General features: G+C 59.1%; 1 protein-coding gene across 2 annotated transcripts in view; it reads right to left on the reverse strand.

The window, feature by feature from the left end:
* Positions 1-17,542, reverse strand: part of KCNQ4 (potassium voltage-gated channel subfamily Q member 4) — a 55,144-nt gene extending 37,602 nt beyond the window's left edge. For both annotated transcript variants that reach the window (XM_060307150.1, XM_030867728.2), the window contains exon 1: positions 17,229-17,542. In XM_060307150.1, coding sequence (XP_060163133.1) covers positions 17,229-17,542 — 314 coding nt within the window. The remainder of the gene's footprint in view (positions 1-17,228) is intronic.
* Between the last annotated feature and the right edge of the window lie 3,383 nt (positions 17,543-20,925).

The raw sequence follows: 20,925 nt of genomic DNA on the forward strand, positions 1-20,925 counted from the left end.
GGGCCAAGCGGAAAGTGTGAAGGTGCCGCCGCGTCCCCGAGGACGGGGGCGGAGATGGGGGCGCGACACCCCGACTGCCCGCGGCTCGCCCACCCATCAACGCTGCGTGCTGGGGACTGAGCGCTCCCGGACCCAGAGGTGCCAAGGGCCCTAAATCGGGTCCTGGCCTGATCCGGCCCCTGGTACTGCCCTGGCCAGTGTTGTAGGACCCAGTGCCCAGACTCAGGGTGGTGCCAGTCCCCGAGGGAGGCGGGGGGAGGCACTAGGGCTGGGTTACTACTCTCGAGGCTGAGTGCCCAGGAGGGGCAGGTGCCAGGCAACACCCTCATTGCACAGTCCTTAAGGGCTCCCAGAGTCAGGTAGGTTCGCATGTGAACTCAAACAAGTCATTTCACCTTACTGAGACTCAGTTTCCCCACCTGGCATATGGGGAGGGAAGCTACAGCGACCACACAGAGCTGGTTGTGGGGAATAAATTAAATGAGAAGATGCATGCGGCTGGCCACAGTGAACACAACAGATAGTAGCTATTATTATCTTGGGTTGATAATGACGATGATATTGAGCCCTGGGCACACCTCCACCTCCACCCACAGCCAAAGGAGCTGTCCACCAATGGGGAATACTGGAGTTGACAGGTCTTTCCCTCCCCTCACTTCCTCTGGGCTTCCCCAAAGCCCCACTTGACAGATAAAGAAACTGAGGCCAGGAAGGTTCTTGTAAGGGGCTCAGAGTCACACGGAAATGAAAAGGGCTAGGGCCTGAGCCCAGGTCCTGCGCCCAAGCCCGGGCTCGTCTTATGGAGATGGGTGGTCCCTGGGGTCGGGACCCTGAGCACTGGACCCCCTTCCTCAATGTTCTGAAGATGGGTGCTGATATCAGGGCAGCTGGGATGAACGAGTGGGTAATGGAGAGAGTCCCTGCTCCCGGGTATCCAGAGGTATGGGCCTGAGGGTGGACACCAAGGAAAGATACAGTTTCTGGGCCCCTGGCCCCCCATAATGTAAGCTCCATGAATGCAGTGACTTATCTATCTTGTTCACCACTATCCCTCCTACACCTGAAACAGGGCTTGGTGCAAGAGCAGATTATCGATAAATATTTGTTGAGTGAATGAATGAATGAGCAGGTCCCCTCTTATACAGCTTATACAGTGGCCTCACACTCCCCACCTAGATGGGGAGGGGGGTTTGGGAAGAGGAACTCCTCTCGCCAGCATGGAGACCCAGGGCAGCAGAATGGTGGGAGACAGAGGCAGGAACCAAGACAGAGCGAAGGAGGACATAGCGAAGAGGCTCCAAAAGGCAAAGTTGAGAGCAGCTCTTTCTTCCCAGCCCCCCACTCCTGCCCGGTCAAGCACTCGCCCCATTCCTCCTCCCTCCAGCACCTCTTCACTGACCACCACGATTCCAGCACCATCCTCACCCTCACCCGCAGCCCACTTACCTTGCAGTCTGTGCACCCCTCCCCCATTTACAATCCTACAGTGGCTTCTCATGGCTCACAACCTGAGGTCCTCAGCCCAGAGCTTGAGGCTGTGCACACACTAGGCATCAGCCACACTCCACCCCTCCATACTCCGTCTATTTCCACCCTGGTGACTTTTGTGCTCTCTCCTCTCCTTGGGATGTTCCCCCTTCCTCCCCAAGAATCCCTGATCTGCTTTGAGGAGAAGTGCTCCCCCAGCCCCTGGCTGGGATTCCTGGCCCTCTCTGGGCACCCCAGGACCTCTTTGTGCTGAGACAGTTCCTACCTCTGTCCACTCCCCACCCCCCACCAGCTCATTAGGATCCATCCGTCAAGGGCAAAGCCAGTTCTGACTCCTCTACTTCCCGCGGGCTGGCCAGTACATGCTCAGACAGTATCTGGGAGGCAACAAGAAGGTCCAGGTCTCCAGGGCCTTAAGCATCAGTGAGTCAGGAATGTCCCACTGTCCTCTGAAGCCCAAGAGTTCTCAGCAAGGGCATCTTGGGGTTGCTACAGAGGTGGGTGGGTGGGTGGGTGGGTGGGTGGAGGGGGGGCCAATGCAAGCCTACCTGGTGGGGCTGGGAAAGAGTACAAATGGAGACGCACACACTATAAGTCTGAATATTTAAAAGCTTAAATCAAGCTAACAAGCTGTTAAATAAAATATGATCTATCCTTCCTGACACATATAGCTTCATAAGGATCTGGAAGGCTAGGCCTGAATTTAAAATCTTGGATCCCTTGGAGTCCCATGTTGGAATCTGGCAGGGAGGGGACAGCCAGCCCCTGCTACCCTCCAGTCCCTGGCCCATGGTGTGCCCTCTTCTCTTCCCACACTGGGATCGTCCCTCACCAGAGGGGGCCTTGGGTACATTCCTGTGGCTGCCCCCAGCCTGCTCTCATCCACACTGGCTGCAAACAGCTGCCCTTCGACCTAGGAGCACTCACACAACAGTGGCCCTTGGGATGGCGAACCATCAAAGAGGTCTGTGCAAGCCATGGGGTGGGAACTCCAGGGTCCCCTGGAAGGTGTTCTAGAACAAGGAGGGCCGCGCACAGGCTCCAGGTTGGTGGTATGCAGGGCCATAGAGTGAGTGGGCAGAATTCTGGAACCCCACCTTTGACTCACCTGGAGCAGCCCTGCTTTAATGTATTTTATATACTGTGTCACTCCTGTGCTCCTGTGTCACGTTTCATTTAAAGAACCAGATCTACTGCTTAAAAGCTTGCAAAACAGCAGTCAGGACCCTTCCCTCCTACTGAACAACGGGGAAGCTGAGGTTACAGGGACCACAGTCATGCAGCAGTTTAGAGCAAATCCAGTGCTCGATCCCAGGGCTCCCGCTTCCTGGCCAGGCCCTGGCCTCCGTGGGCACATTTCTGATCACTAAGACCCAGTGCCTCCAATGGACATGCCATTGGGAGGTGGTGAGTGCCCAGTCCCTAGTGGGGTTTAAGCAGGCCTGCTGCTGGGGACTCCTGCCTTGACGGGGGCTGGACCCTCCACTCAGGACGCTCAGCTCAGGAGTGGATTGAGAGGCCAGACCAGGCCCAAGAAGGAGAGGGAGTCCTGGTATAAATAACCGTGGGGGGCTGAGATGTTTGGGCTCGTCTCCTGGGCGACGGCTGTGTTTACCGCCCAGCGAGGGGGGGCATAGCCCACACATTTGCCTCCCTGACTTGTAGCCAAATTTCTCCAGGAAGGGGTGGCCCAGGATTAGCCCCAAACACTCCAGCTCTGTACCCCTATGAGGTCTTCCCCCGCACTCTGCCCCAACATGGGCCCAAAACCTCCCTGACATTGCCCCCATCCTTCAGCCCCAAATCCTGCATGGCACTGCATCTCCACCAGCCACAAATGCCCCAGCATTTGGCCCCATAAGTCCCAACTCTGCCTAAATCAGTGTGGGGGATGGAGGGTGGCGGGAGCGTGAACAGGGCAAGGGAAGGCCCCAAGCAGAGTAGCTGGGTGTGTGCCAGGGATCTGAGCTGGGGCCACTGGGCACGGGGGCAGAGACAAACCTCTCCCACGGCCCTGGCCAAGACAGAGGAGGGCTGCAGCCCCCAGATTTAGGAAAGTGCAAATCCCTTTCCCCAGCCCAGTGACCACGCCATGCCTGTCATGTGCAGGGCATTAGATGGCCAGACTCCATCGTGGGAGGGGCTGGCAGGTGCCTGTTGGTCATCCCACGACCAGCTCCTCTCCCCAGCTAGCCAGGCCAAGAGAAAAAAACCTCAGTGCAGGAGGGCAAGTGGAAAGGTCCCTTTCCCCATGGGGCAGCAGCTGCAGCCTGGCCCAAGCACGGAAGCACAGGGGTTGATGTGAGCTGAGTTCCAGCCTGCAGGCCAGCCCAGCCTAGAACGAACACACACACACACACACACACACACACACACACACACACACACACACACACACACACACACACACACACACACACACACACACACACACACACACACACACACACACACACACACACACACACACACACACACACACACACACACACACACACACACACACACACACACACACACACACACCCCCCAACCGACTGATGGATCCTGCGTGGGACACCAGCTGCTTTTCACTGAGAGCTCAAAATAGGAGCTGTGTCCATCAGGGGTCCTAGACAGGTGCCCAGACACCTGGGCTCCAGTCCCATATCAGCCACTTCTCAGCTGAATGCCCTTGGGCAAGTCATTTCTCCTTTCTGAGCCCCAGTATAAAATAGTGTAATAAATATCTTCCTCCAGGTTATGAGAATTCAATGGGATTCATTGAGTAAACATTAATTAAGCCCCACAATGGGCCAGGTATGCCTTAAAGCATCAAGTGGGAGAGGCAATGTTCTTCCCAGTATGAGGCAGCATTTTGGACCCAGAGGCTGAGGCCCAGGGATGTGAAGAGACCTACCCAAGACAACACACAGGGGACCTGAGCCCAGGCCAGCTCTGCAGAGAGGTTTTCACTGTTATTTATTGTTGTTGGGGACAATTGAGACTCTTGGGCTGAGCCTAGGCTCTGCCACTGACCTAAGTTTGGTCTATGCCCTGTTCTGGGCCTCAGTTTCCCCATCGGTAGAGTGAGGGGGCCGGGTGGGATCCGTGATTTGCACACCCTATTGAGCTGGCAGACAGGGAGGGAGCAAGGAGCTTGGCAGGCTGGGCCTCCTGGGCTCTGCCCCCTCCCCAGGGCACTCCCGCCATCAACTGGGCCTAACCCGGTGCTTTCATGGGGCTGCTCTAAGGTCACTGTTCTGGGGACCCCCTTAGACTCCAGATCCCCTTTGCAGGTGGTCTCAGGGCCTGCATCCACCCCCTCTGCCTCCAAGGCCTCCCTCAGCTCATTCACACACACCTTCCCCCAAGCCAGCCTTTGCATAAGCAGCTGAACTTTCCATACAGGCAAAATCCGAGGGCTTCAGGCCAGGTCTGGCCAGGCCCTGGCAGGGTTCGTGGGCAGCTCCAGAGGAGACGCTCAGGGGGCTGGGCCGTGAGGGGAAGGCGGAGGGAAAAAGAGGCCAAATGGCTGGCATCCCCAGGGCACCCTGCTAGAGCCTCCCCACAACCATCCTCCTTGCCAGACCCAGAGAGGTGTTTCTAAATTACCAATCTGCCCATGGCACTCCCGTCCTCAGTTCCTTCCTGAACTCTAGCCTCCTCCAGGAAGCCACAGCTCCTCAGCCTGCAGTTCTCAGCCTGGCCTTGCTCACGTTCCAGCCCCTTCTCTGCACACCTCCTGCCCCGTCTAGGCTCCCACTCTCCTGCCATCTTTCAGTTCTTTACAAATGTCATGTTCAGACCCACCTCTGGGCTCTGCCCATGCTAGTCCCTCTGCCCGGAATGCTATTCCCTCCTCCTGTTTGCCTTGACTCCTACTCACGTTTCAGGTCTCAGCTGAAACCTCTTCCTCTGGGAAGCCTTCTGAGCCACCGCCAGTTTGGGACTGGGCCGGCCCCCACAGGACTCCACCCAGACAGCTGCCAGCCTCCTGGTGCATCTCCCCTGCCCCACCCGGGGAGCACAGCAGGGTCTGATTCATTGCTCTGTCCCCAGCACGTGGGATAGGCCCTGGCCCCCAGGGACTGCCAGTCAAGGCTTCCCAAATGAGAGAGGAAGAAAGAAGGAATGAATCCTCAGTGTAGAACTGGGGTGGAGATAGGACCTGAACTTTAAGGCTCAACTGGTCCTCACAGCAGCCTCCCAGCAGGCAGGCCCATCAGGGCCAGTTAGGCATAATATGGTGGAAAAGATGACAGCCTCCAGAGCTGGACTTCTGGGGTTTGAATCCTGGCCCCACTACCTACACCCAGGCAAATTACTCAACCTCTCTGTGCCTCAGCCTCCTCATCTGAAAAATGGGCACAACCGTAGTAGCTACCTCCTCTGGCTGTTGAGAGGAAAAAGTGAGAGAAAAAGGGCAAGTCCTCAGAGCAGCATCTGGCGTACGGCAGGCACTCTATAAGCATCGGCTGTTATTGTCTTTATTATTATTATATATTTTTCTTTTTTTGCGGTACGCGTGCCTCTCACTGCTGTGGCCTCTCCCGTCGCGGAGCACAGGCTCCGGACGCGCAGGCTCAGCGGCCATGGTTCACGGGCCCAGCCGCTCCGCGGCATGTGGGATCTTCCTGGACCGGGGCACGAACCCGTGTCCCCTGCATCGGCAGGCGGACTCTCAACCACTGCGCCACCAGGGAAGCCCTGTTATTGTTTTATTGAGAGCCATAGCAGCGGGGTACGCTGAGCGTCCGAAACGGAGGTGACTGCCCAAGGCCACCCAGCAGGAAGGTGTCTCTTGCTTTCCCACCCTAACCCACACACCCCACATACACTATAAGTGCCTCCCACGCCAGCCCGCCCACGGTGGCCCGGCAAACCTGCTCCCACCCGCTCACTCCACGGAGTCCCTGCACACTCAGGCTTCAGTTCCATCCTCCTGGACATTCACCGCTTAGTGGCTGCAGGACAGGGCTTATGCTGACCATTTAAACTTCAGTGTCCTCTTCTGTACAATGGGGTAATGACAGTGCCTACCTCCTAGGGCTCTGAGAAGGATTAGAGGAAGTAGCATGTGGAAAACACCCCAGATCTGGCACCATACCCCGTATAGGTTAGACTATGAAACTTATTACTATGTGAAAACCGTTAGAACCCTTGAGCTTCTGAGCCCCCAGTAAGGTGGTCACAGAGCCCCGGCTGCTGCGCAGGGGGCTCCTGAGGAAAGCAAATGCCAGTCTGGCCAATATGCTCTTACAGGCCGTGTATACCAACCACCCTCCCCCACAATATCCCCTCCTCAGGGCTGAAACCAGTGCAGGCCAGGGCGAGATGAGGGGTCCAGGACCCAAGAGAAGAGGGAGCACGCGCCGGGGAGCAGGGAGAGTGAACGCACAACAGGCCCTCTTCTCGTCAAAGCACTTTGTAGTTCATGAAGCACCTGATGCAGGCAGCGGCCCTGGGAGGTGGGCAGGTGGAGGTGATAATTGTCATTCTACATGAATGGAAGCTGGAGCCTCAGAGAGGTTGAGTCGCCTGCCTGGGGTTACACAACCTTTAAGAAACAGAGGCGGGAGCCAAACCCCGGCCTGCTGACATCTGGTTCAATGTTCCTTTAACTGCGGGGTAAGCCCTGATTCTGGGTGACCTAACCCCCAACCCCTGCCCCGAGAACAATCTTGGCAAGAGCCCTGGGCTGGTCCTCACCGCACTCCAGGGCAGGCAGGCCCTGAGGCCCAGGAGGAATAGACCGGGGAGACTGATGGCTGCCCCAGCCCTCTAATCCTTTCATCCCCACCCGGACTCCTCCCAGCTCTGGCCCCAGAGCTCAGGAGGGAGAAGGCAGGATGGCGCCCAGACTCAGGGATTTCACGCACCGGTAAAATTTTCAAAAACAATTTAGGGACTGCATGAAGTTGTCAGCTTTTTATTTCGCCAAGTAAGGACATTTTTAAAAAATTCCCAGGCCCGTCATTTCATAAAAGAAAGGACATAATCTCAGACTAAAAGACAGTCCTTTAAATGAAATAAATTTAGCTTTGTGGCCAAGTCACCACATTGTCCTTATTTCTCTCAGTTTTGCCTTAGGCCACTGAAGAAAGCCCGGGTCTGCTGACGCGCATGAGAACCATTTTGCAGCTTCGGTTTGGGAGTCACACAGACATGGGTTTGAATCCTGATTCCACCACGGGCAAGTTGTGTCATTTGGTGCACATTATTTTCCCTTTCTGAGCCTCAGTTTCCAATCTACAAAATGGGAACATGAATAGTGCTGCCACACAGTGGTACCTGGAGAGTTAAGTGGTCTAGAGTTTGCAGAGCACTGGTTCTGAGACGAGATCAATCAAGCCCAGGCTCCCAGCCAGCGGCGCCTCCCTGTCCTGACGCTGCCTATGGCTCCCCGTCGTCCACAGGGTAAAGCCCACCTCTGTAGCCAGACCCTCTGGACACACCAGACTCTGCAGATCCTGGGGCAAAGAGAGTAGAATAACAGAGTCCTGCCTCAAAGCCTTTGCTCTAGCTGTGGCCTCCACGTGGAACGCACTCAGGACAAAAATCACAAGGGCTTCCAGCTCACTGCCTGCACCCAGAGGACCCAGGGGTCATTTTTCCACTTCTCTCTAGTCGGCAAAACCCTTCTCATCCTAACAACCCACCTCAATGTCACCTTCATTCCCTGGCTCGGCAAACATTCACTAATTACCAACCATGCACTGTGCTCAACCCCACCATACAGAAGAGCGCAGAATACACAGGGGAGGGTGAGTAGAGATCAGGGGGCTCCACAGGGCCCCTAGTCAAGCCAGGGGTGGGGGGCGCAGGGAGCGATTCCAAGAAGAGGTGGTGCTCAAACTGGGATCTGAAGGATCAATAGGAGTTCGCTAGATGATGGGGTGGGCGGGAGAGGGGACGGACTGTGGGGTGGAAGGAGAAGCATCTGGAGTATTAAAAGCACACCTGGGGACGCTCTAGGTTGTTTCTTAGGCGAGGAGCAAAGGATGCTCGAGAGAGGGGTTCCTGACTTGGGCACTGCCGGTGAAGGAGTCACTGTTGGCGGGAGGTGGATACGTTTGGAGACAGATGCTGAGTTTGAGGTGCCCAGGGCATGAGCAGGTGAGGCGTCCACAGGAATCTCAGGGATGAAACTGCAGAGGGGGAGGCTGTCATCACAGAGGTGACCCCCCCAAAGTCACAGGAGTATGTGCACACACATGGAAACTGTGCATGGAGAGGAGGGCCCAGGACAGAGTCCCCAGGAGACCCAACATTCAAGGGGAGAAGGAGGGGGCAGAGCTGCTGACAGAACCCAGGGAAGAGCCAGGGGCGGGTTGAGGAGAGTCAAGGGAAGGGTGTGTGCAAGCAAGGAAGGGCCCCTCAGGAGGCAGCCCAGCAGCATCCCAGGAGCCACAGTCTGGGTTCAAATCCTGTCTCTACAACTTATCAGCTATGTTGACTTTGGGCCTTAATTTCCCTATGTGTAACATGGGGCTAATTTACTTTTCGACAAAAAGGAAGATAAAGGGCACGGAGGGAGGCTTGGGTCACATGTTCCCCCGGCCCCCATCCTAGGTCTCTCCCACCAGACTGGCACCAGTCCCCGGAGGCCAGAAGATTAGATGAGCGAATGAAATCAGGGGCTGCCCCCCTCCCTCAGAGTAGAGGGCAGAATGGGAGGCAGCTTTCCTCGGTCCTCGGCAGCTCCAGCACCAGTCTCATCTAACGCGGAAGGGAGGTGGAGAAGGTCCCAGGTGTGCTGTGTCCTTCCTCTTGGCCTCAGTTTCCCCACGTGGGAAACAAAGCCATGGATCTGCTTGAGCTCGGAGGCCCTTCCGCCTCTGATGCTCTGCGGCAGGACGAACGGAGGAAGGGTGAGGGGAGAAAGACCTAATCCAGACCTACTGGTCCTGCCCCAGGGGAGGAGGTCCCACAGGGGTCTGGGTCCCCATTGTCCCCAGAGACTGGTCCCTCCAGAATAGGGTGGCAGCCGGACCAAGGAGGGCAGAAGCAGAGGTGCCAGGATTGTGCTGACACAGCTGTTCCTTCTCCCCTCCTCTCTCCCTACCCCTCCCTTCCAAGGGGACAGCCGAGCCCGGCAAAAAATAAACCCAAAGGCAGTGACCTGGACGGGCCCGAGGCTCCCAGGGCGGAATGGCAGGGAAGCAAGGACGGAGGAGATGACCACACCCCCCACAAAAAGCGAAAGGGTGCCTGATCTGATCCCCCCTGCCCCCCCCACCAACAGAGGGGCTCAAAGGTAGCAGCTCCATCCACTCTCCTTCCATCACGCTGGGAGGGTTGGGTGCCACCTGCTTGATAGGCACAATGGGCAGAGTAAATCTTGTCCAGGCCAGCTAGACATGGGTTCCCAAGTTTTGGAAAAAGTACCCCAGGGAATCTCACTCTACCTCCTGGTTTGGGGCAGTCAGTCCTTCCTCCTGTCTGACCTCTATCTCGCCTGCTTCAGTGGGCCCATTTATCTCCAGCAAGCTGCTCTCCCCCTGTCCCACCTGCCTGGCCTAGATGTCTGAGGACTCTCAGGAGAAAGCGTTCCCCAGACTTCCCTGCAGGGATTGTGGAGGGCCCCTGGGCCGGAGACCCCGCTCCACCCACTGTTCCCCAAATCTTTGAGAGGAAGGAATCGCTGAGCTCCCTGCTCCCTTGCCTCCCTCCCTCAGGCACTGCCCAATTAGTCTGCTGCCTGGGGCTGCCCCTCCCGTTCTCACCTCCCCAGGTGCCAACCCCCAGGGCACGCAGATCCTGCCCTAGGGACAAGTTGCCCAGAAAGCCTAGAGTCCTGGGGGGAGTGCTTTACGGATGCCCCAGAAGTGTGACCAGCACCCTCTCCCCGGTCCCTCAGAGTCCCCGCTGGGGGCAGGCAGCCTTCCCGGTGCCCTTCTAAGTGCTGCCCAGTCCTCTGAGGAGCTCAGGAAGAAGGTACTGGAGGAGAACTGCCACCACCCCGCACTCTACCCCTACCCCCACCCTGCAAAACTCAAGGTCTGAGACAGCGGCTCCTCCCATGCATCCAGAGTCCCTCTGTGCCAGGCAGCCCTTAGGATCCACTTTCCTGCTCAGCCCCATTTTACAGAGGGGGAGAGTGAGGCTCAGGGACTGGGGTACAGTAGGGGTGAGCACCTTCCCAGTAAGTGTCGGGACCAAGACGTCTAAGTCTCCTTTGGGATTCCCTGTCCCTATTCCCCAGAACGACAAGCTCAGGAGAGAGTGGGGGATGGCCCTCCCCTCCCAGGAGTCCCTGGCTGTCCCCCTGGGCACCACGGCTTCACTTCCACCTGCCTGGGGCCAGACTAGCTGCAGAGTTTGATAACGAGGCCCACATCTCAGCCGTACAGCAACACCCTCACATACGCCATCCTCCCGGTACACACAGACACGCTCACACCTACTCCGTCTCTGCGAGTCCCTGGGAGAGGAGGCAGGAGAGCCCAGTGGTCCAGGCAGCCTCTACAGCCTCCTCACTGGGCATCCCTCCCCCCCCCGCCCCCCCCCCCCCGCACTCCCGGCGGGGCGCAGGCGTGGTCTGTCTCTCCCTCTGCCTCCCCAGACCTGGTACGGAGTTGATGCTCTTTAACTCTGTTTGTCAAGGGAAGGAAGGAACAGTCAGTGAGATCCTAGGCACCCAGGCTGACGTCCCGGTGCCACCATTACACTCGCTGTGTGACCTCGGGCAAGTGGGTGATGCCCCCTCAGCAGCCCCGCTTTCCTCAAGTGTGAAGTGAGGATATGCGCCACTATTGTGTGCCCACCTGATGTAATGGCTGTGAGGGTTAAGTGAGAGGATGCCGGGAAGAGGCAGGGCACGGCGCATCCTAGGCGCTCCTCGGATGTCCACAGAAACGCGTCCTCAGGCTCCCGGCGCAGAGCCGCTCACCCCGTAACCCAGGCGAACGCAGCTCTTGGTCACTCCCAGGTACACCCAGACACACTCACCGTGCTGACAAGGACATCCGTCAAACCTCTCTCCAGGAAGGAGCACGACGACGATAATAACCATATAATAATAACGGTGATAAGATAACGGCTACTATTTGCGCCCAGCATGGTGTCAGGTGCTTTAACTCGGCCCTGACAATTCCAGAGGCGGGTATTATTAGTCCTACTTTTCAGATGAGAAAATGGAAGCTCAGAGAGGTTAAATAACTTGCCCAACGACACATAACTGCTAAGAGTGGAACCAGAGATGAACCCACATCTGTCAGACTCAGATCCCATGTTCTTAACCCCCTGCGAGGCAGCCTCTGGAGGAATGAAAAGTAGCCCCTCTTCCTCCACCTCAGCCCCACAACTCCCATACAGGGGCCTTTAACAAAGGGGCCGCCTACAGGTCAGACACTCAGAATTCCCCTCTGGGCCCCCTAGCCCACAAGAGGGTCGGCCCTGGCCAAAGACCCACATGGGTGCAGGGGAGGAAGGGGGATGAGAAAACCTCCAGCTGGCTTCTCCAAGTCTGGGGAAGTTCCCTGCACAGCCTCCTCTGGGGACACGGCCTTGGCCCGCTCTGCAGAGCCTTCCTCTCTCCTTGTTCCCCAGACAATTTCGGCTCCCCTGACTGGCTCAGAGAACCTTAAATTAATCACCCATTCAAACTGCTGCCATCAGCCCAAGAATAATCACCGCTTGAAACTCTCCTGGCTCCGGCATTCTGAGAATATAGGCTTCTGCAGCAATAGGGATTGAAGTTAGACAACCAGCAGGGCTTCATCGATGGAAGGAATGAATGTACCATGGAGTTGGGGTGGGGTAGCAGACAGTGAGAAATCCAACCTGCTCCAGTGACCCCAAAGGAGAACGTGGAAAGGAGGGAGCAAAGGGGGTGTAAGGGGTAGGGAGAGAGATAGAATAAGGGCTAGAAGCCCGGCAGGATGGTCTCTCCATTATGCCCTTCTTACAAAGACCAAACAGAAGGACCAGGACTGAAAAATAGCGGCACGAAAAATTTGGGTCACACCTTAAGACTTTCTCCATCGCAAAGCCAAGTTCTTGAAGCAGTCTCCCCTATTGGCTGGGCAAGGAAAAATACTATCTAAAGTCCTGATCTGGGAGGCAGAAGGCCTGGGTTACTGGCATAGTTCTACCACCGACTCATCAGATGTGACCTCGGACGAGTATCTGCCCCCTTTCTGTGCCTTGGTGAACCCAGCAGTGCACCGCAGGGCTGGACAGAGGACCTCGGAGGGAGCTTCAGGAGAAGCAAAGGCCAGCAAAGTCCTAGGAAGCCAGCCACACACTCCCACGAGGGTCTAGGGCTGCCCTCCAAGGCGGATGCACAAACACACACAGATCCATAAGGGCAGACCTGTAGCTGTGAACAGGTGGAGGCAGAAAACGCAAGAGATGGGGCCGACTCAGCTCCGTCCTAGAGGTCTAGCCTGGGGCGCAGGCCCAGGTGTGCGTCTGTGAAGGCAGAGAAAAGGTGGGAGCAGCTGTGCATTAGATTTCTTTGCATTGGATGTATGCTGTGTGTGCGCTTGTGACACCCCTGGGCAGGTGTTTCCAAGTGGCCAGGAGTGCGTGCATGAGACAGACCAATGGGCATGTAGCAGGGATATGTGTGTGTGCAAAGCCGTGCACAACAAAAGTGTGACTGCACTGGGTGAGGCTAGGCAGTTTCCACCCGATTCCACAAAATTCTGCCGCTGCCCACTCCCCCAACAGCCCGTGTCCTGGGGGGACAGGGGGACAATGACGCAGGAGTGTGGCTCCTGAGCAGCCCAGGGTTGGGGTGCCGGCCGGAGCTGAGGTGCAAGAGGAAGACAGCACCGAGGCAGCACCAGCTCTGGGCTGAGGCTCCTCCACGCTGACCGGGGGGACCTCTCTTGAGCCTCAGTTTCCTCACCTGCAAATGAGGAGGACCCCAGCACCTGCCTTACCACGCTGCTAAAGGACACAGTGAGAGTGGTTTATAAAGGGCATCAGCACGGTGCCCGGCACATGGCTGATGCTCCACGTGTGACCAGCAATTTCAGTTCAAACTCCAAGGGCCAACCCAGGCAGCCTCAGGGAGCAGCGGGGAGGCCCTGGACAGAGCATCACGAGTCTCCGGCCTGAGCCTGCATCTGCCACTGATCCACTGTGTGATGTCAGTCTCCAGAGCCTCAGTTTTCCCGTAAACAAAATGGGGCTGTCAAAATGTGAGGACCCACCTAGCAGGGGTGCCTGCCCGGGGGCTCTGGGCACCTTCTGCTGGGATTATTTCCAACGCAGGTGATGTTCTTTCTGACAGTCAGGGTGGGAGCTTGGTGGGAGGCACCGGGGTTGGGAGCCTGAGGGGCCCAGGAGCTGCTGCTACCTCCTCCCCTCCCCATTCCCACAGCTTCTGACCCCAGGGACAAGGCTGACGAAGGATGTTTACAGAGCATAAACCTTCACTTAGAGAAAGTTCGTGGGGCAGCTGGGGGCTGGGAGCTGCAAGAGTCTCACAGCAGCGGCAGGCAGCGTGGGGAAGATGAGGGGAGGTGGGGCTTTGGTCTGTACCTGCCCCTTTCAGCCCTCTGACTTCAAAAGGGAGGCCAGGGTGGCCTTTGACAGGGTGCAGCAAGGAGGCGAACATCCCTTCCAAAGGCTCAGAAGCAGGATGGGCAGTGATGTGGTGTTTCTCAAAATTCAGGGAGCAAGGACTGTGAAGGGCTGAGGGCTGAAATCAGGAACTGGGGCACAGGGGGTGTAGTAGGGGCTTGGTGACAGGACCAAGGGCCTAAAGAGACGAGGGAGAGCTTGGAGAGGGGACAGCAATCCTTCCTTCTGGGTCTCAATGAGAAGAAGACAGGAGTCAGCGGTTCCCACTTCCCAGAGGCCTGCGGCTGCTGGCAAAAGCGCTAGAACTGGGGCTGGTCCTCTGGGTGATGTTCCACACCTCGGGGCCAGAGAAGGTGCAGGTTCTGGGTGGGGCTCAGAGGGACATGGCTGGCAGGTGTGAGGGAGGTGTCCCCTGGGGTGAATGGACCCGGCTCACCTCAATTCCCTCCTTGCTGAGTCCTTCTCTGGCAGGCTTTTCTTCTGGGGCCCCTCCCACCAGGGCCTGAGTCTCTGGGAAGGGGGTCCTAGCTACCTGTGCACACTGGACTCCCCTCACTTGGGCTGCCTGTGAGAGTCATTGGGGCTGGGGAAGGATTTGACCAAAAGTGCAATAATCAGGCTAGAATTCCAGCAGCAGGAAGAACTTCCTGGCTCGCCCAAGACCCTGCAGTGAGTGACTGCAGAGCCCCACATCTGGAGCTCCTCACGAACAGGAGAGGCCTCCTGTGCGGCCCCCTCCCCCAGGTCCAATCATAACACCAACCCCTCATACTCCCACAGGCCCTTGCGGCTCACTGAGTTCTTTCCCACCCATTACCTCGTCCAAAAGGGAGGCCCGCAAGGCTGGGGTTTCTACCCACTTGGATGGCCTAGAGATCTAAAGCTCAGAGAGGCGCAGTGATCAACCCAAGATCGCACAGCATGCAAGAGGTGGGGTTCCTGACCCCTCAGCCCACTCTGACCTCTAAGATGAATGACCCGAGATCCCCAAATGTCCGGACGTTTTCACACCACATTTCCTCTCCCAGAGTTCCTGAGAGATGCCTCAGCCCTGGGATCCTGGTGACAAGTGGTCAGAACAACCATGTCCCTGGCCAGGGCATTCCTGGCATCCAGAAAGGGCAGGATGTGGGGCAAAGGTACTAGCGGATTTAGCTCCTGGAGAGGAAGGAGAGGCCCCTCCAGAGGAGGTGAAGACAGTGCTGGCCAGAGGACACGAGGCAAGTCCTTCACCCTCATAGGGGCTGAGAGGCCAGGCCTGGGGACTAAGGACCTCCACCTCAGAGCTCTATTGCTTCCCCAGGCCCAGCCTTGCCGCGGAAAAGTCATCTCCCAAGAGGAGCCCGCGGAGGATGCAGCTGCTCCCTGCGAAGTGTCTCAGCCTCCACGGGCACCCAGGCTGCAGGGTGGGCAAGGGCGCCTCAACGCAGCGGCTCTTCATTAGCAGTCCCCTGCCCCTCATCCCCAACTCCACCGTCCCTGCTACCCCAGCAGAGAACCCGCAGCACTCCAGCAGCCCTCTCTGCAGAGAAAAAGATTCATCCAGGCCCTGCCAATGGGCATTGGGGGTTGGGCTACTCCTAACCATTGACCCTGACCCTAAGTGCGACCTCACGTCCAGAGCATCTCAACTCTCTGCCCCCGCGCCCCCCCCCCCACCCCGGCCCGCCACAGGAGGTCTCTGCACCGAATCGTGGCTGCTACCTTCAGGAGCAAACAGGCTGAAAGAGTTCCCTTCCGCTACCCTCCCTGTGGTCAGGGGGCTCCTTTGCCAGCATTTTCCTCCCCTCCGCTCTGAAATTCTGTGGGCCAGCTAGGATGGGGCAGAGGCAGGCAAGCAGACAGCAGAGGGTCAGGCAGGAAGACAGACCAAAAGACAGGTGGAAGCAGACAAGTAGAAGAGTAAGATTCAGGTGGACAGGTGGATAGACAGATGGACAGACAGGCACCCAGATAACTGGACAGGCCAACAGAGGGATGGAAACAGACAAGCAGAAAGACTGTTGGATAGCTGGAGAGACAGAGACAGGACAACTCACACACCGGCAGAAACTCACTCCGGCAGAGGGACAGCCAGACAGGCAAAAGGACTGTGGGACAGTCAGGTGGACAGGCAAGGGGACCACCCAGGAGACCCCAAGACTAGAGGGCCCTCTCTGGGGGCAGCAATAAGGGATTAATATCGGCACATTTCCCAGGGACCAGAGGTCTCTCTCCCGGGCACCTTCGAGCGTCCGAGAGCCAGGCCCAGCCCTTCAACTGATATCTGCGGGGCCTCTCATGTTCCCGGCTGGGCCAGGCCGTCCCCCAAGACTGAGCTCTGAGCTGCCAAAATTCGCTCTTTACATCCAAGAAGGGTCAGTGTTTTTGAAAGTTGTAGGAGCCTGGCGAGGGGGAGGAGGGGGCCCGCAGCGTGAGTGTTTCCAAACTTACTCCTCTCCTCTTTCTTTTTCCCCAGGGTGCCCAGAGCCAGGCCTGGTGCAACGGCCAGCAAGCTGGGCAGGCTAGCTGGCCAAGCCTGCAGGGCAGGCGGCAGGGCCCACTGCTGCCACTGGGAAGTTGAGGGTGGATGGCAAGACTGAGTGAAAACTCAAAGTCAGACAGCACACGCCAGTGTCAGAACTCTGGTGGCTCAAGGGGACCCCAAACACCTATAATTGGGGACCAGCCCTCGGCTGCGGGGGAGATCGTCCCTGGAGAGGGACATCTCCGAGGGGAGTCCAGGTGGGAGGCCACTGTAGCTACAGAGCTGGGGAGAAGGTGACGGAAAGTGTGCGGGGGCCAAAGGGCCCTCTGTGTCTGGGACACAGGGAGACAGAAGTGAGGAAGAGGAAAAGGGAGCCGCACTTTAGTGGCTGCCGATTGGAGAGAGATGGGGGACAAGAAGCTGGACGTGGGGCGTACAGGGGACAGAGAAGCAGGGGTTGGAGATCAGGATGGAAATCAGGAGTTGAGGTGGGGGAGGTCAGAAGCCAGGTCAAGCTGGGGTCAGGACTTGGAGAGGGGGGGGGGGGTTAGGGGCAGGCTGTGGGGGGGAGGGGGGATCGGAAATCGGGTTCAGGCCTGGGGGCAGAGCTATGAGGGTCGGCCGACCGGGGGGCTGGGGGGCAGGAGGCGGAGCCAAGGCGGGGCAGCAGTCCCCCGGGAGCCCAGGTTCCGGCAGGGGCCACGCGGGGCGGCAGCGCGAGGGCACGGTCGGGAGCTCGGGGTAGCAAACTCACATGAAGACGTGGTAGACGAAGGCCCAGCCGCGGGGTCGCTCCAGCACGTTGTAGACCCAGTTCTGCAGGCGTCGGTAGCGCTTGTACGCGACCGAGGAGCGCTGGCCGCAGGCGGAGCCCGAGCCCGAGCCCGGCCCTGGGAGGGGCGCGCCCGGCGGCAGGGGGCTGCCCAGGAGGCCCAGGCGGCGCGGGGAGCCGCCCCCGCCCGCCTCGCCCCGCTCGCTCTGCACCGCCGTGAGCGCCACCAGCTCGGCGCGGGGGGCGTCCGCGGGCAGGGGGGCTAGGCCGAGGCGGCGCGGGGGGGCCTCGGCCATGGGCGGCGCCAGGCGGGGGGGCCGGGGCCCGGGTCCGGTCCGGGGCTGGGGCGCGCGAGGGGCGCTCAGCGGCGCATGTCTCGGACCCAGGGCCGGCGGGGCGGCCCGAGGCGGGCGCGGTCGGCGGGGGCTAGGGGCCGGGCCGGGGCCGCTCCGGGGCCGGGGGCGGGCGCTCAGAGCCGGGGGGCCGCCGGAGCCCGCGCTGACCGCCCTCTTCCCCGGCGACTGGGGCGGCTCTTTCCGACTCCAACTCTCTTATTACGCGCTCCATGCCGCTCGCCTTTCCACCTGCCGCCGGCGCGCCGCTCACATGTCAGCCTCCCCCGCCCCGCCCCTCCCCCGCCGCCCCCGCCCGCCCCGCGGCCGCCTTCCCAAATCGGGAGGGAGCGAGCGAGCCGGCGAGGCCGGGCGGAGGGAGGGGACGTGCGGAGAGGCGGCGGGAGGGCGCCCCCGCCGCGCGGGCCGCCGAGTCGGGGCGGGGACCGGACCGCGTGGCGGCGGCCCCCGGCTGGTGCGAGCGGAGCGCCGGGCTGCGCGGGGCTGCGTGGACACGAAGGCCGGGCTGGGGGCGGGATGCCTCATGTGCGGTTGTGGCGAGTGGGGCGAGGAGTCACGGCCGCCGTCGCGGATGGGACGCGGGTGCCGTGGAGTTTAAGTGTGAGTGGATGCAGAAGTGCCTGCTGTGTGGGCGCAGTGGGTGGCTGTGATGGTGAGATTGAGTGAGGAGGTGCGGTGTGGATGGGCGTGCAGGGTCCGGGCCTCTGGCGGTGGCGGCGTCAGGGAGGTGTGCCCCGTCTGGCCGTGCCCCGTGCGCGTGGGGCGGGGTGCGCTCGTGCCTGAAAGGCCTGTGTGTGCAGCACCGTGGGCCTCAGGTGTGTCTTCTTTTCTGCCCACCCCACCCCCGCCTCTGAGCGTCCCTTCTTTAGGATGAGGGAAGAGCCTCCGCTTAGGCCACTCTGCCCCAGAGAAGAGTCTCCTCTGATCAGAGGGGCCTGCTCCGCAACAGCCCAGTCTGAAGCGCGCCCTTGCCTCGCTTCCAGGGCAGGGCAAGGTTCAGGGCACACAGGTGTTGGGAGGTGAGCTCTGAACCAGGCGGAGGCCGGACAGCCTCCTCCCCAAAGGCTCACAGAATCGCACCCAAAAGCGGCGAGACTTTCCCCCACGGCACTCCCTCTCCAGCCGGAAAGTTCCTGGTGCCTGACCTACTCTCTCTAGCTTTGGGGGAGGCCTTTTCGTTCCCTTTAGCCCTCTTGGCCCAGCCCACGGTGGTCATATGGGTTTCCCGATCCTCCTTCCCTCGTCCCCTGACGAAAGCTTCGGCCACACCAGCCGCTCCCCCCGCAGGCCCTGCCCCAGGGTGAAGCGCTTCCGCAGCGAACTCTTCCCGGTTCCTCCGGGAGGATCTCGGGGGACGAAGCAGAGCGGGAGGGGCGGGGGACGGGGTGGGAAGGCGAGCTCGATTCTCAGCTGTCAGCAAAGGCAGCATTGATCTGCTGAGCGCCAGTGGGGGAGGGAAGGAGGCAGAGCTGCCGGCGTGCTGGGAGGGGGCTGCAGGGACCTGGGGGACCCCAAACTGGGCTTGACAGCCGTTTACACCCCTACCCCAACAATGACCCTTTTCCCTCTGCGTAGCAGAGGCTGCCTTTGGGGTCCGACCTGAATCCCTCTGGCTGCTCCTGGCCCCAGGTGTGCCGAGGGCCAGAGCCTGGTGCCCCTGGGCAGTTTATGTCCCGTCCTCACTGGTAGCTGGGGAAGGTTTCTGGACCCCGGGGCTCAGCTATGAATGCACTGCCCCGGCTGTGTCAACCCATCGTCTCCCCATGAGCTGCAGCTAGCACTCCCTAGATAGGCAGCACTGCCCTCCCAGACGCTATGGGACTGCCTGACTGGGCTTCCTCAGTCAGGGGTCCTGGGGGGTGGACTAAGGCCTGGGGACTTGAAATGGTGGGAAGGAAAGCAGTTGTAAGGGATCTGGGGGGTGTTTCTTGGGGGTCTTCTTTTTTTTTTTTTTTTTGCGGTACGTGGGCCTCTCACTGTTGTGGCCTCTCCCGTTGCGGAGCACAGGCTCCGGACGCGCAGGCTCAGCGGCCATGGCTCACGGGCCCAGCCGCTCCACGGCACGTGGGATCTTCCCGGACCGGGACACGAACCCGTGTCCCCTGCATCGGCAGGCGGACTCTCAACCACTGCGCCACCAGGGAAGCCCTCTTGGGGGTCTTTTTGAGGCTCTTCTTATGCGCAGAAATGGCACTTGAACACAGGTTGCCCTTTATCAACACTCAGAATATCGGAAATGGGGTCTGTTCTGGGAAAGAGGATCATCGGGCTCAGCATCACCCCCGGATGCCACGCCTCTCTTCCCACTTAGGGGGCTGCGAAAGTCCCTTCCTCTCCTTGTGAGGAGCCCTCGCTGCGAGGAGAGGGTCTTTCCTCACCTTTCCCAACTCCAGCTCCGGATGCACCCCTCAAAGGCAGCAAGAGGAAGAAAGAGACTGTGGCTGCAGCTAGAGGGAGGGAAGTTAGATCTCAGGAGGGAGTTTCATGGGGCACAGAGGCGTGTTCCTCCTGTAGGTGTATGTGTAATGGGACAGGCCCACCACTTTTTAAAGTGGGGAGTTGTGGGAGTTCCCTGGTGGCCTAGTGGTTAGGATTCTGGGTTTTTCACTGCCGTGGTCCGGGTTCAGTCCCTGGTCAGGGAACTGAGATCCCACAAGCTGCGCGGTGCGGCCAAAAATAAATAAATAATAAAGTGGAGAGTCATGGAACTCTTCCTAAGGGCTGGGGGGATGGCGGATGGTTCTAGGAGGATGTAAGCAAAGTTAGGTTGGTGTGTGTACGTGTGTGCATGGGAAAGTGGAGGAGGCAGAGGAGAAAGTCCAGTTCCAAGAGGACAGGTGGCCACTCTGAGGGTCACCCGGCGGCCTTCCTGTCCCGTCCGGATTCCCGGGACATGAGCGTGACCAGGAGGAAGGCCTTTCCCCACCACAGCCTTTAGTGACTAAGACACTTTTCTGAGCACACAGCTGTCTCAGCTCTCTCCCTGCTGGGGGGAGGGGGGGTGGAGCTATGGTTTCCCACCCTCCTCCTTCCCTCTCTCCCACCTGTTCCCTTCACCCCACCCTCAGCAGCTTCCTTCCCACCCACCCCCACCAGCCGCCACACCTCTCCCAGGTAACATTGCCAAAAAAACATCCCGCTCTGCCCTGACTCACTCACTCTGTCCCACCTGGGCAAGTCCATTCCTGGCTCTGGGCTTCAGTTTCCCCATCTGCCCATAAGGAGGGGGTGGGGCTCCAAGATCTTCTGTAATTCATCACTGTCGCTTTCATCCATCAATGAAGCAAGTATTGATTGAGAGGAAGAGTGGGGAGGGAGAGAGCTCC

The sequence above is a fragment of the Globicephala melas genome, chromosome 1, assembly GCF_963455315.2.
Source record: "Globicephala melas chromosome 1, mGloMel1.2, whole genome shotgun sequence".
NCBI lineage: Eukaryota > Metazoa > Chordata > Mammalia > Artiodactyla > Delphinidae > Globicephala > Globicephala melas.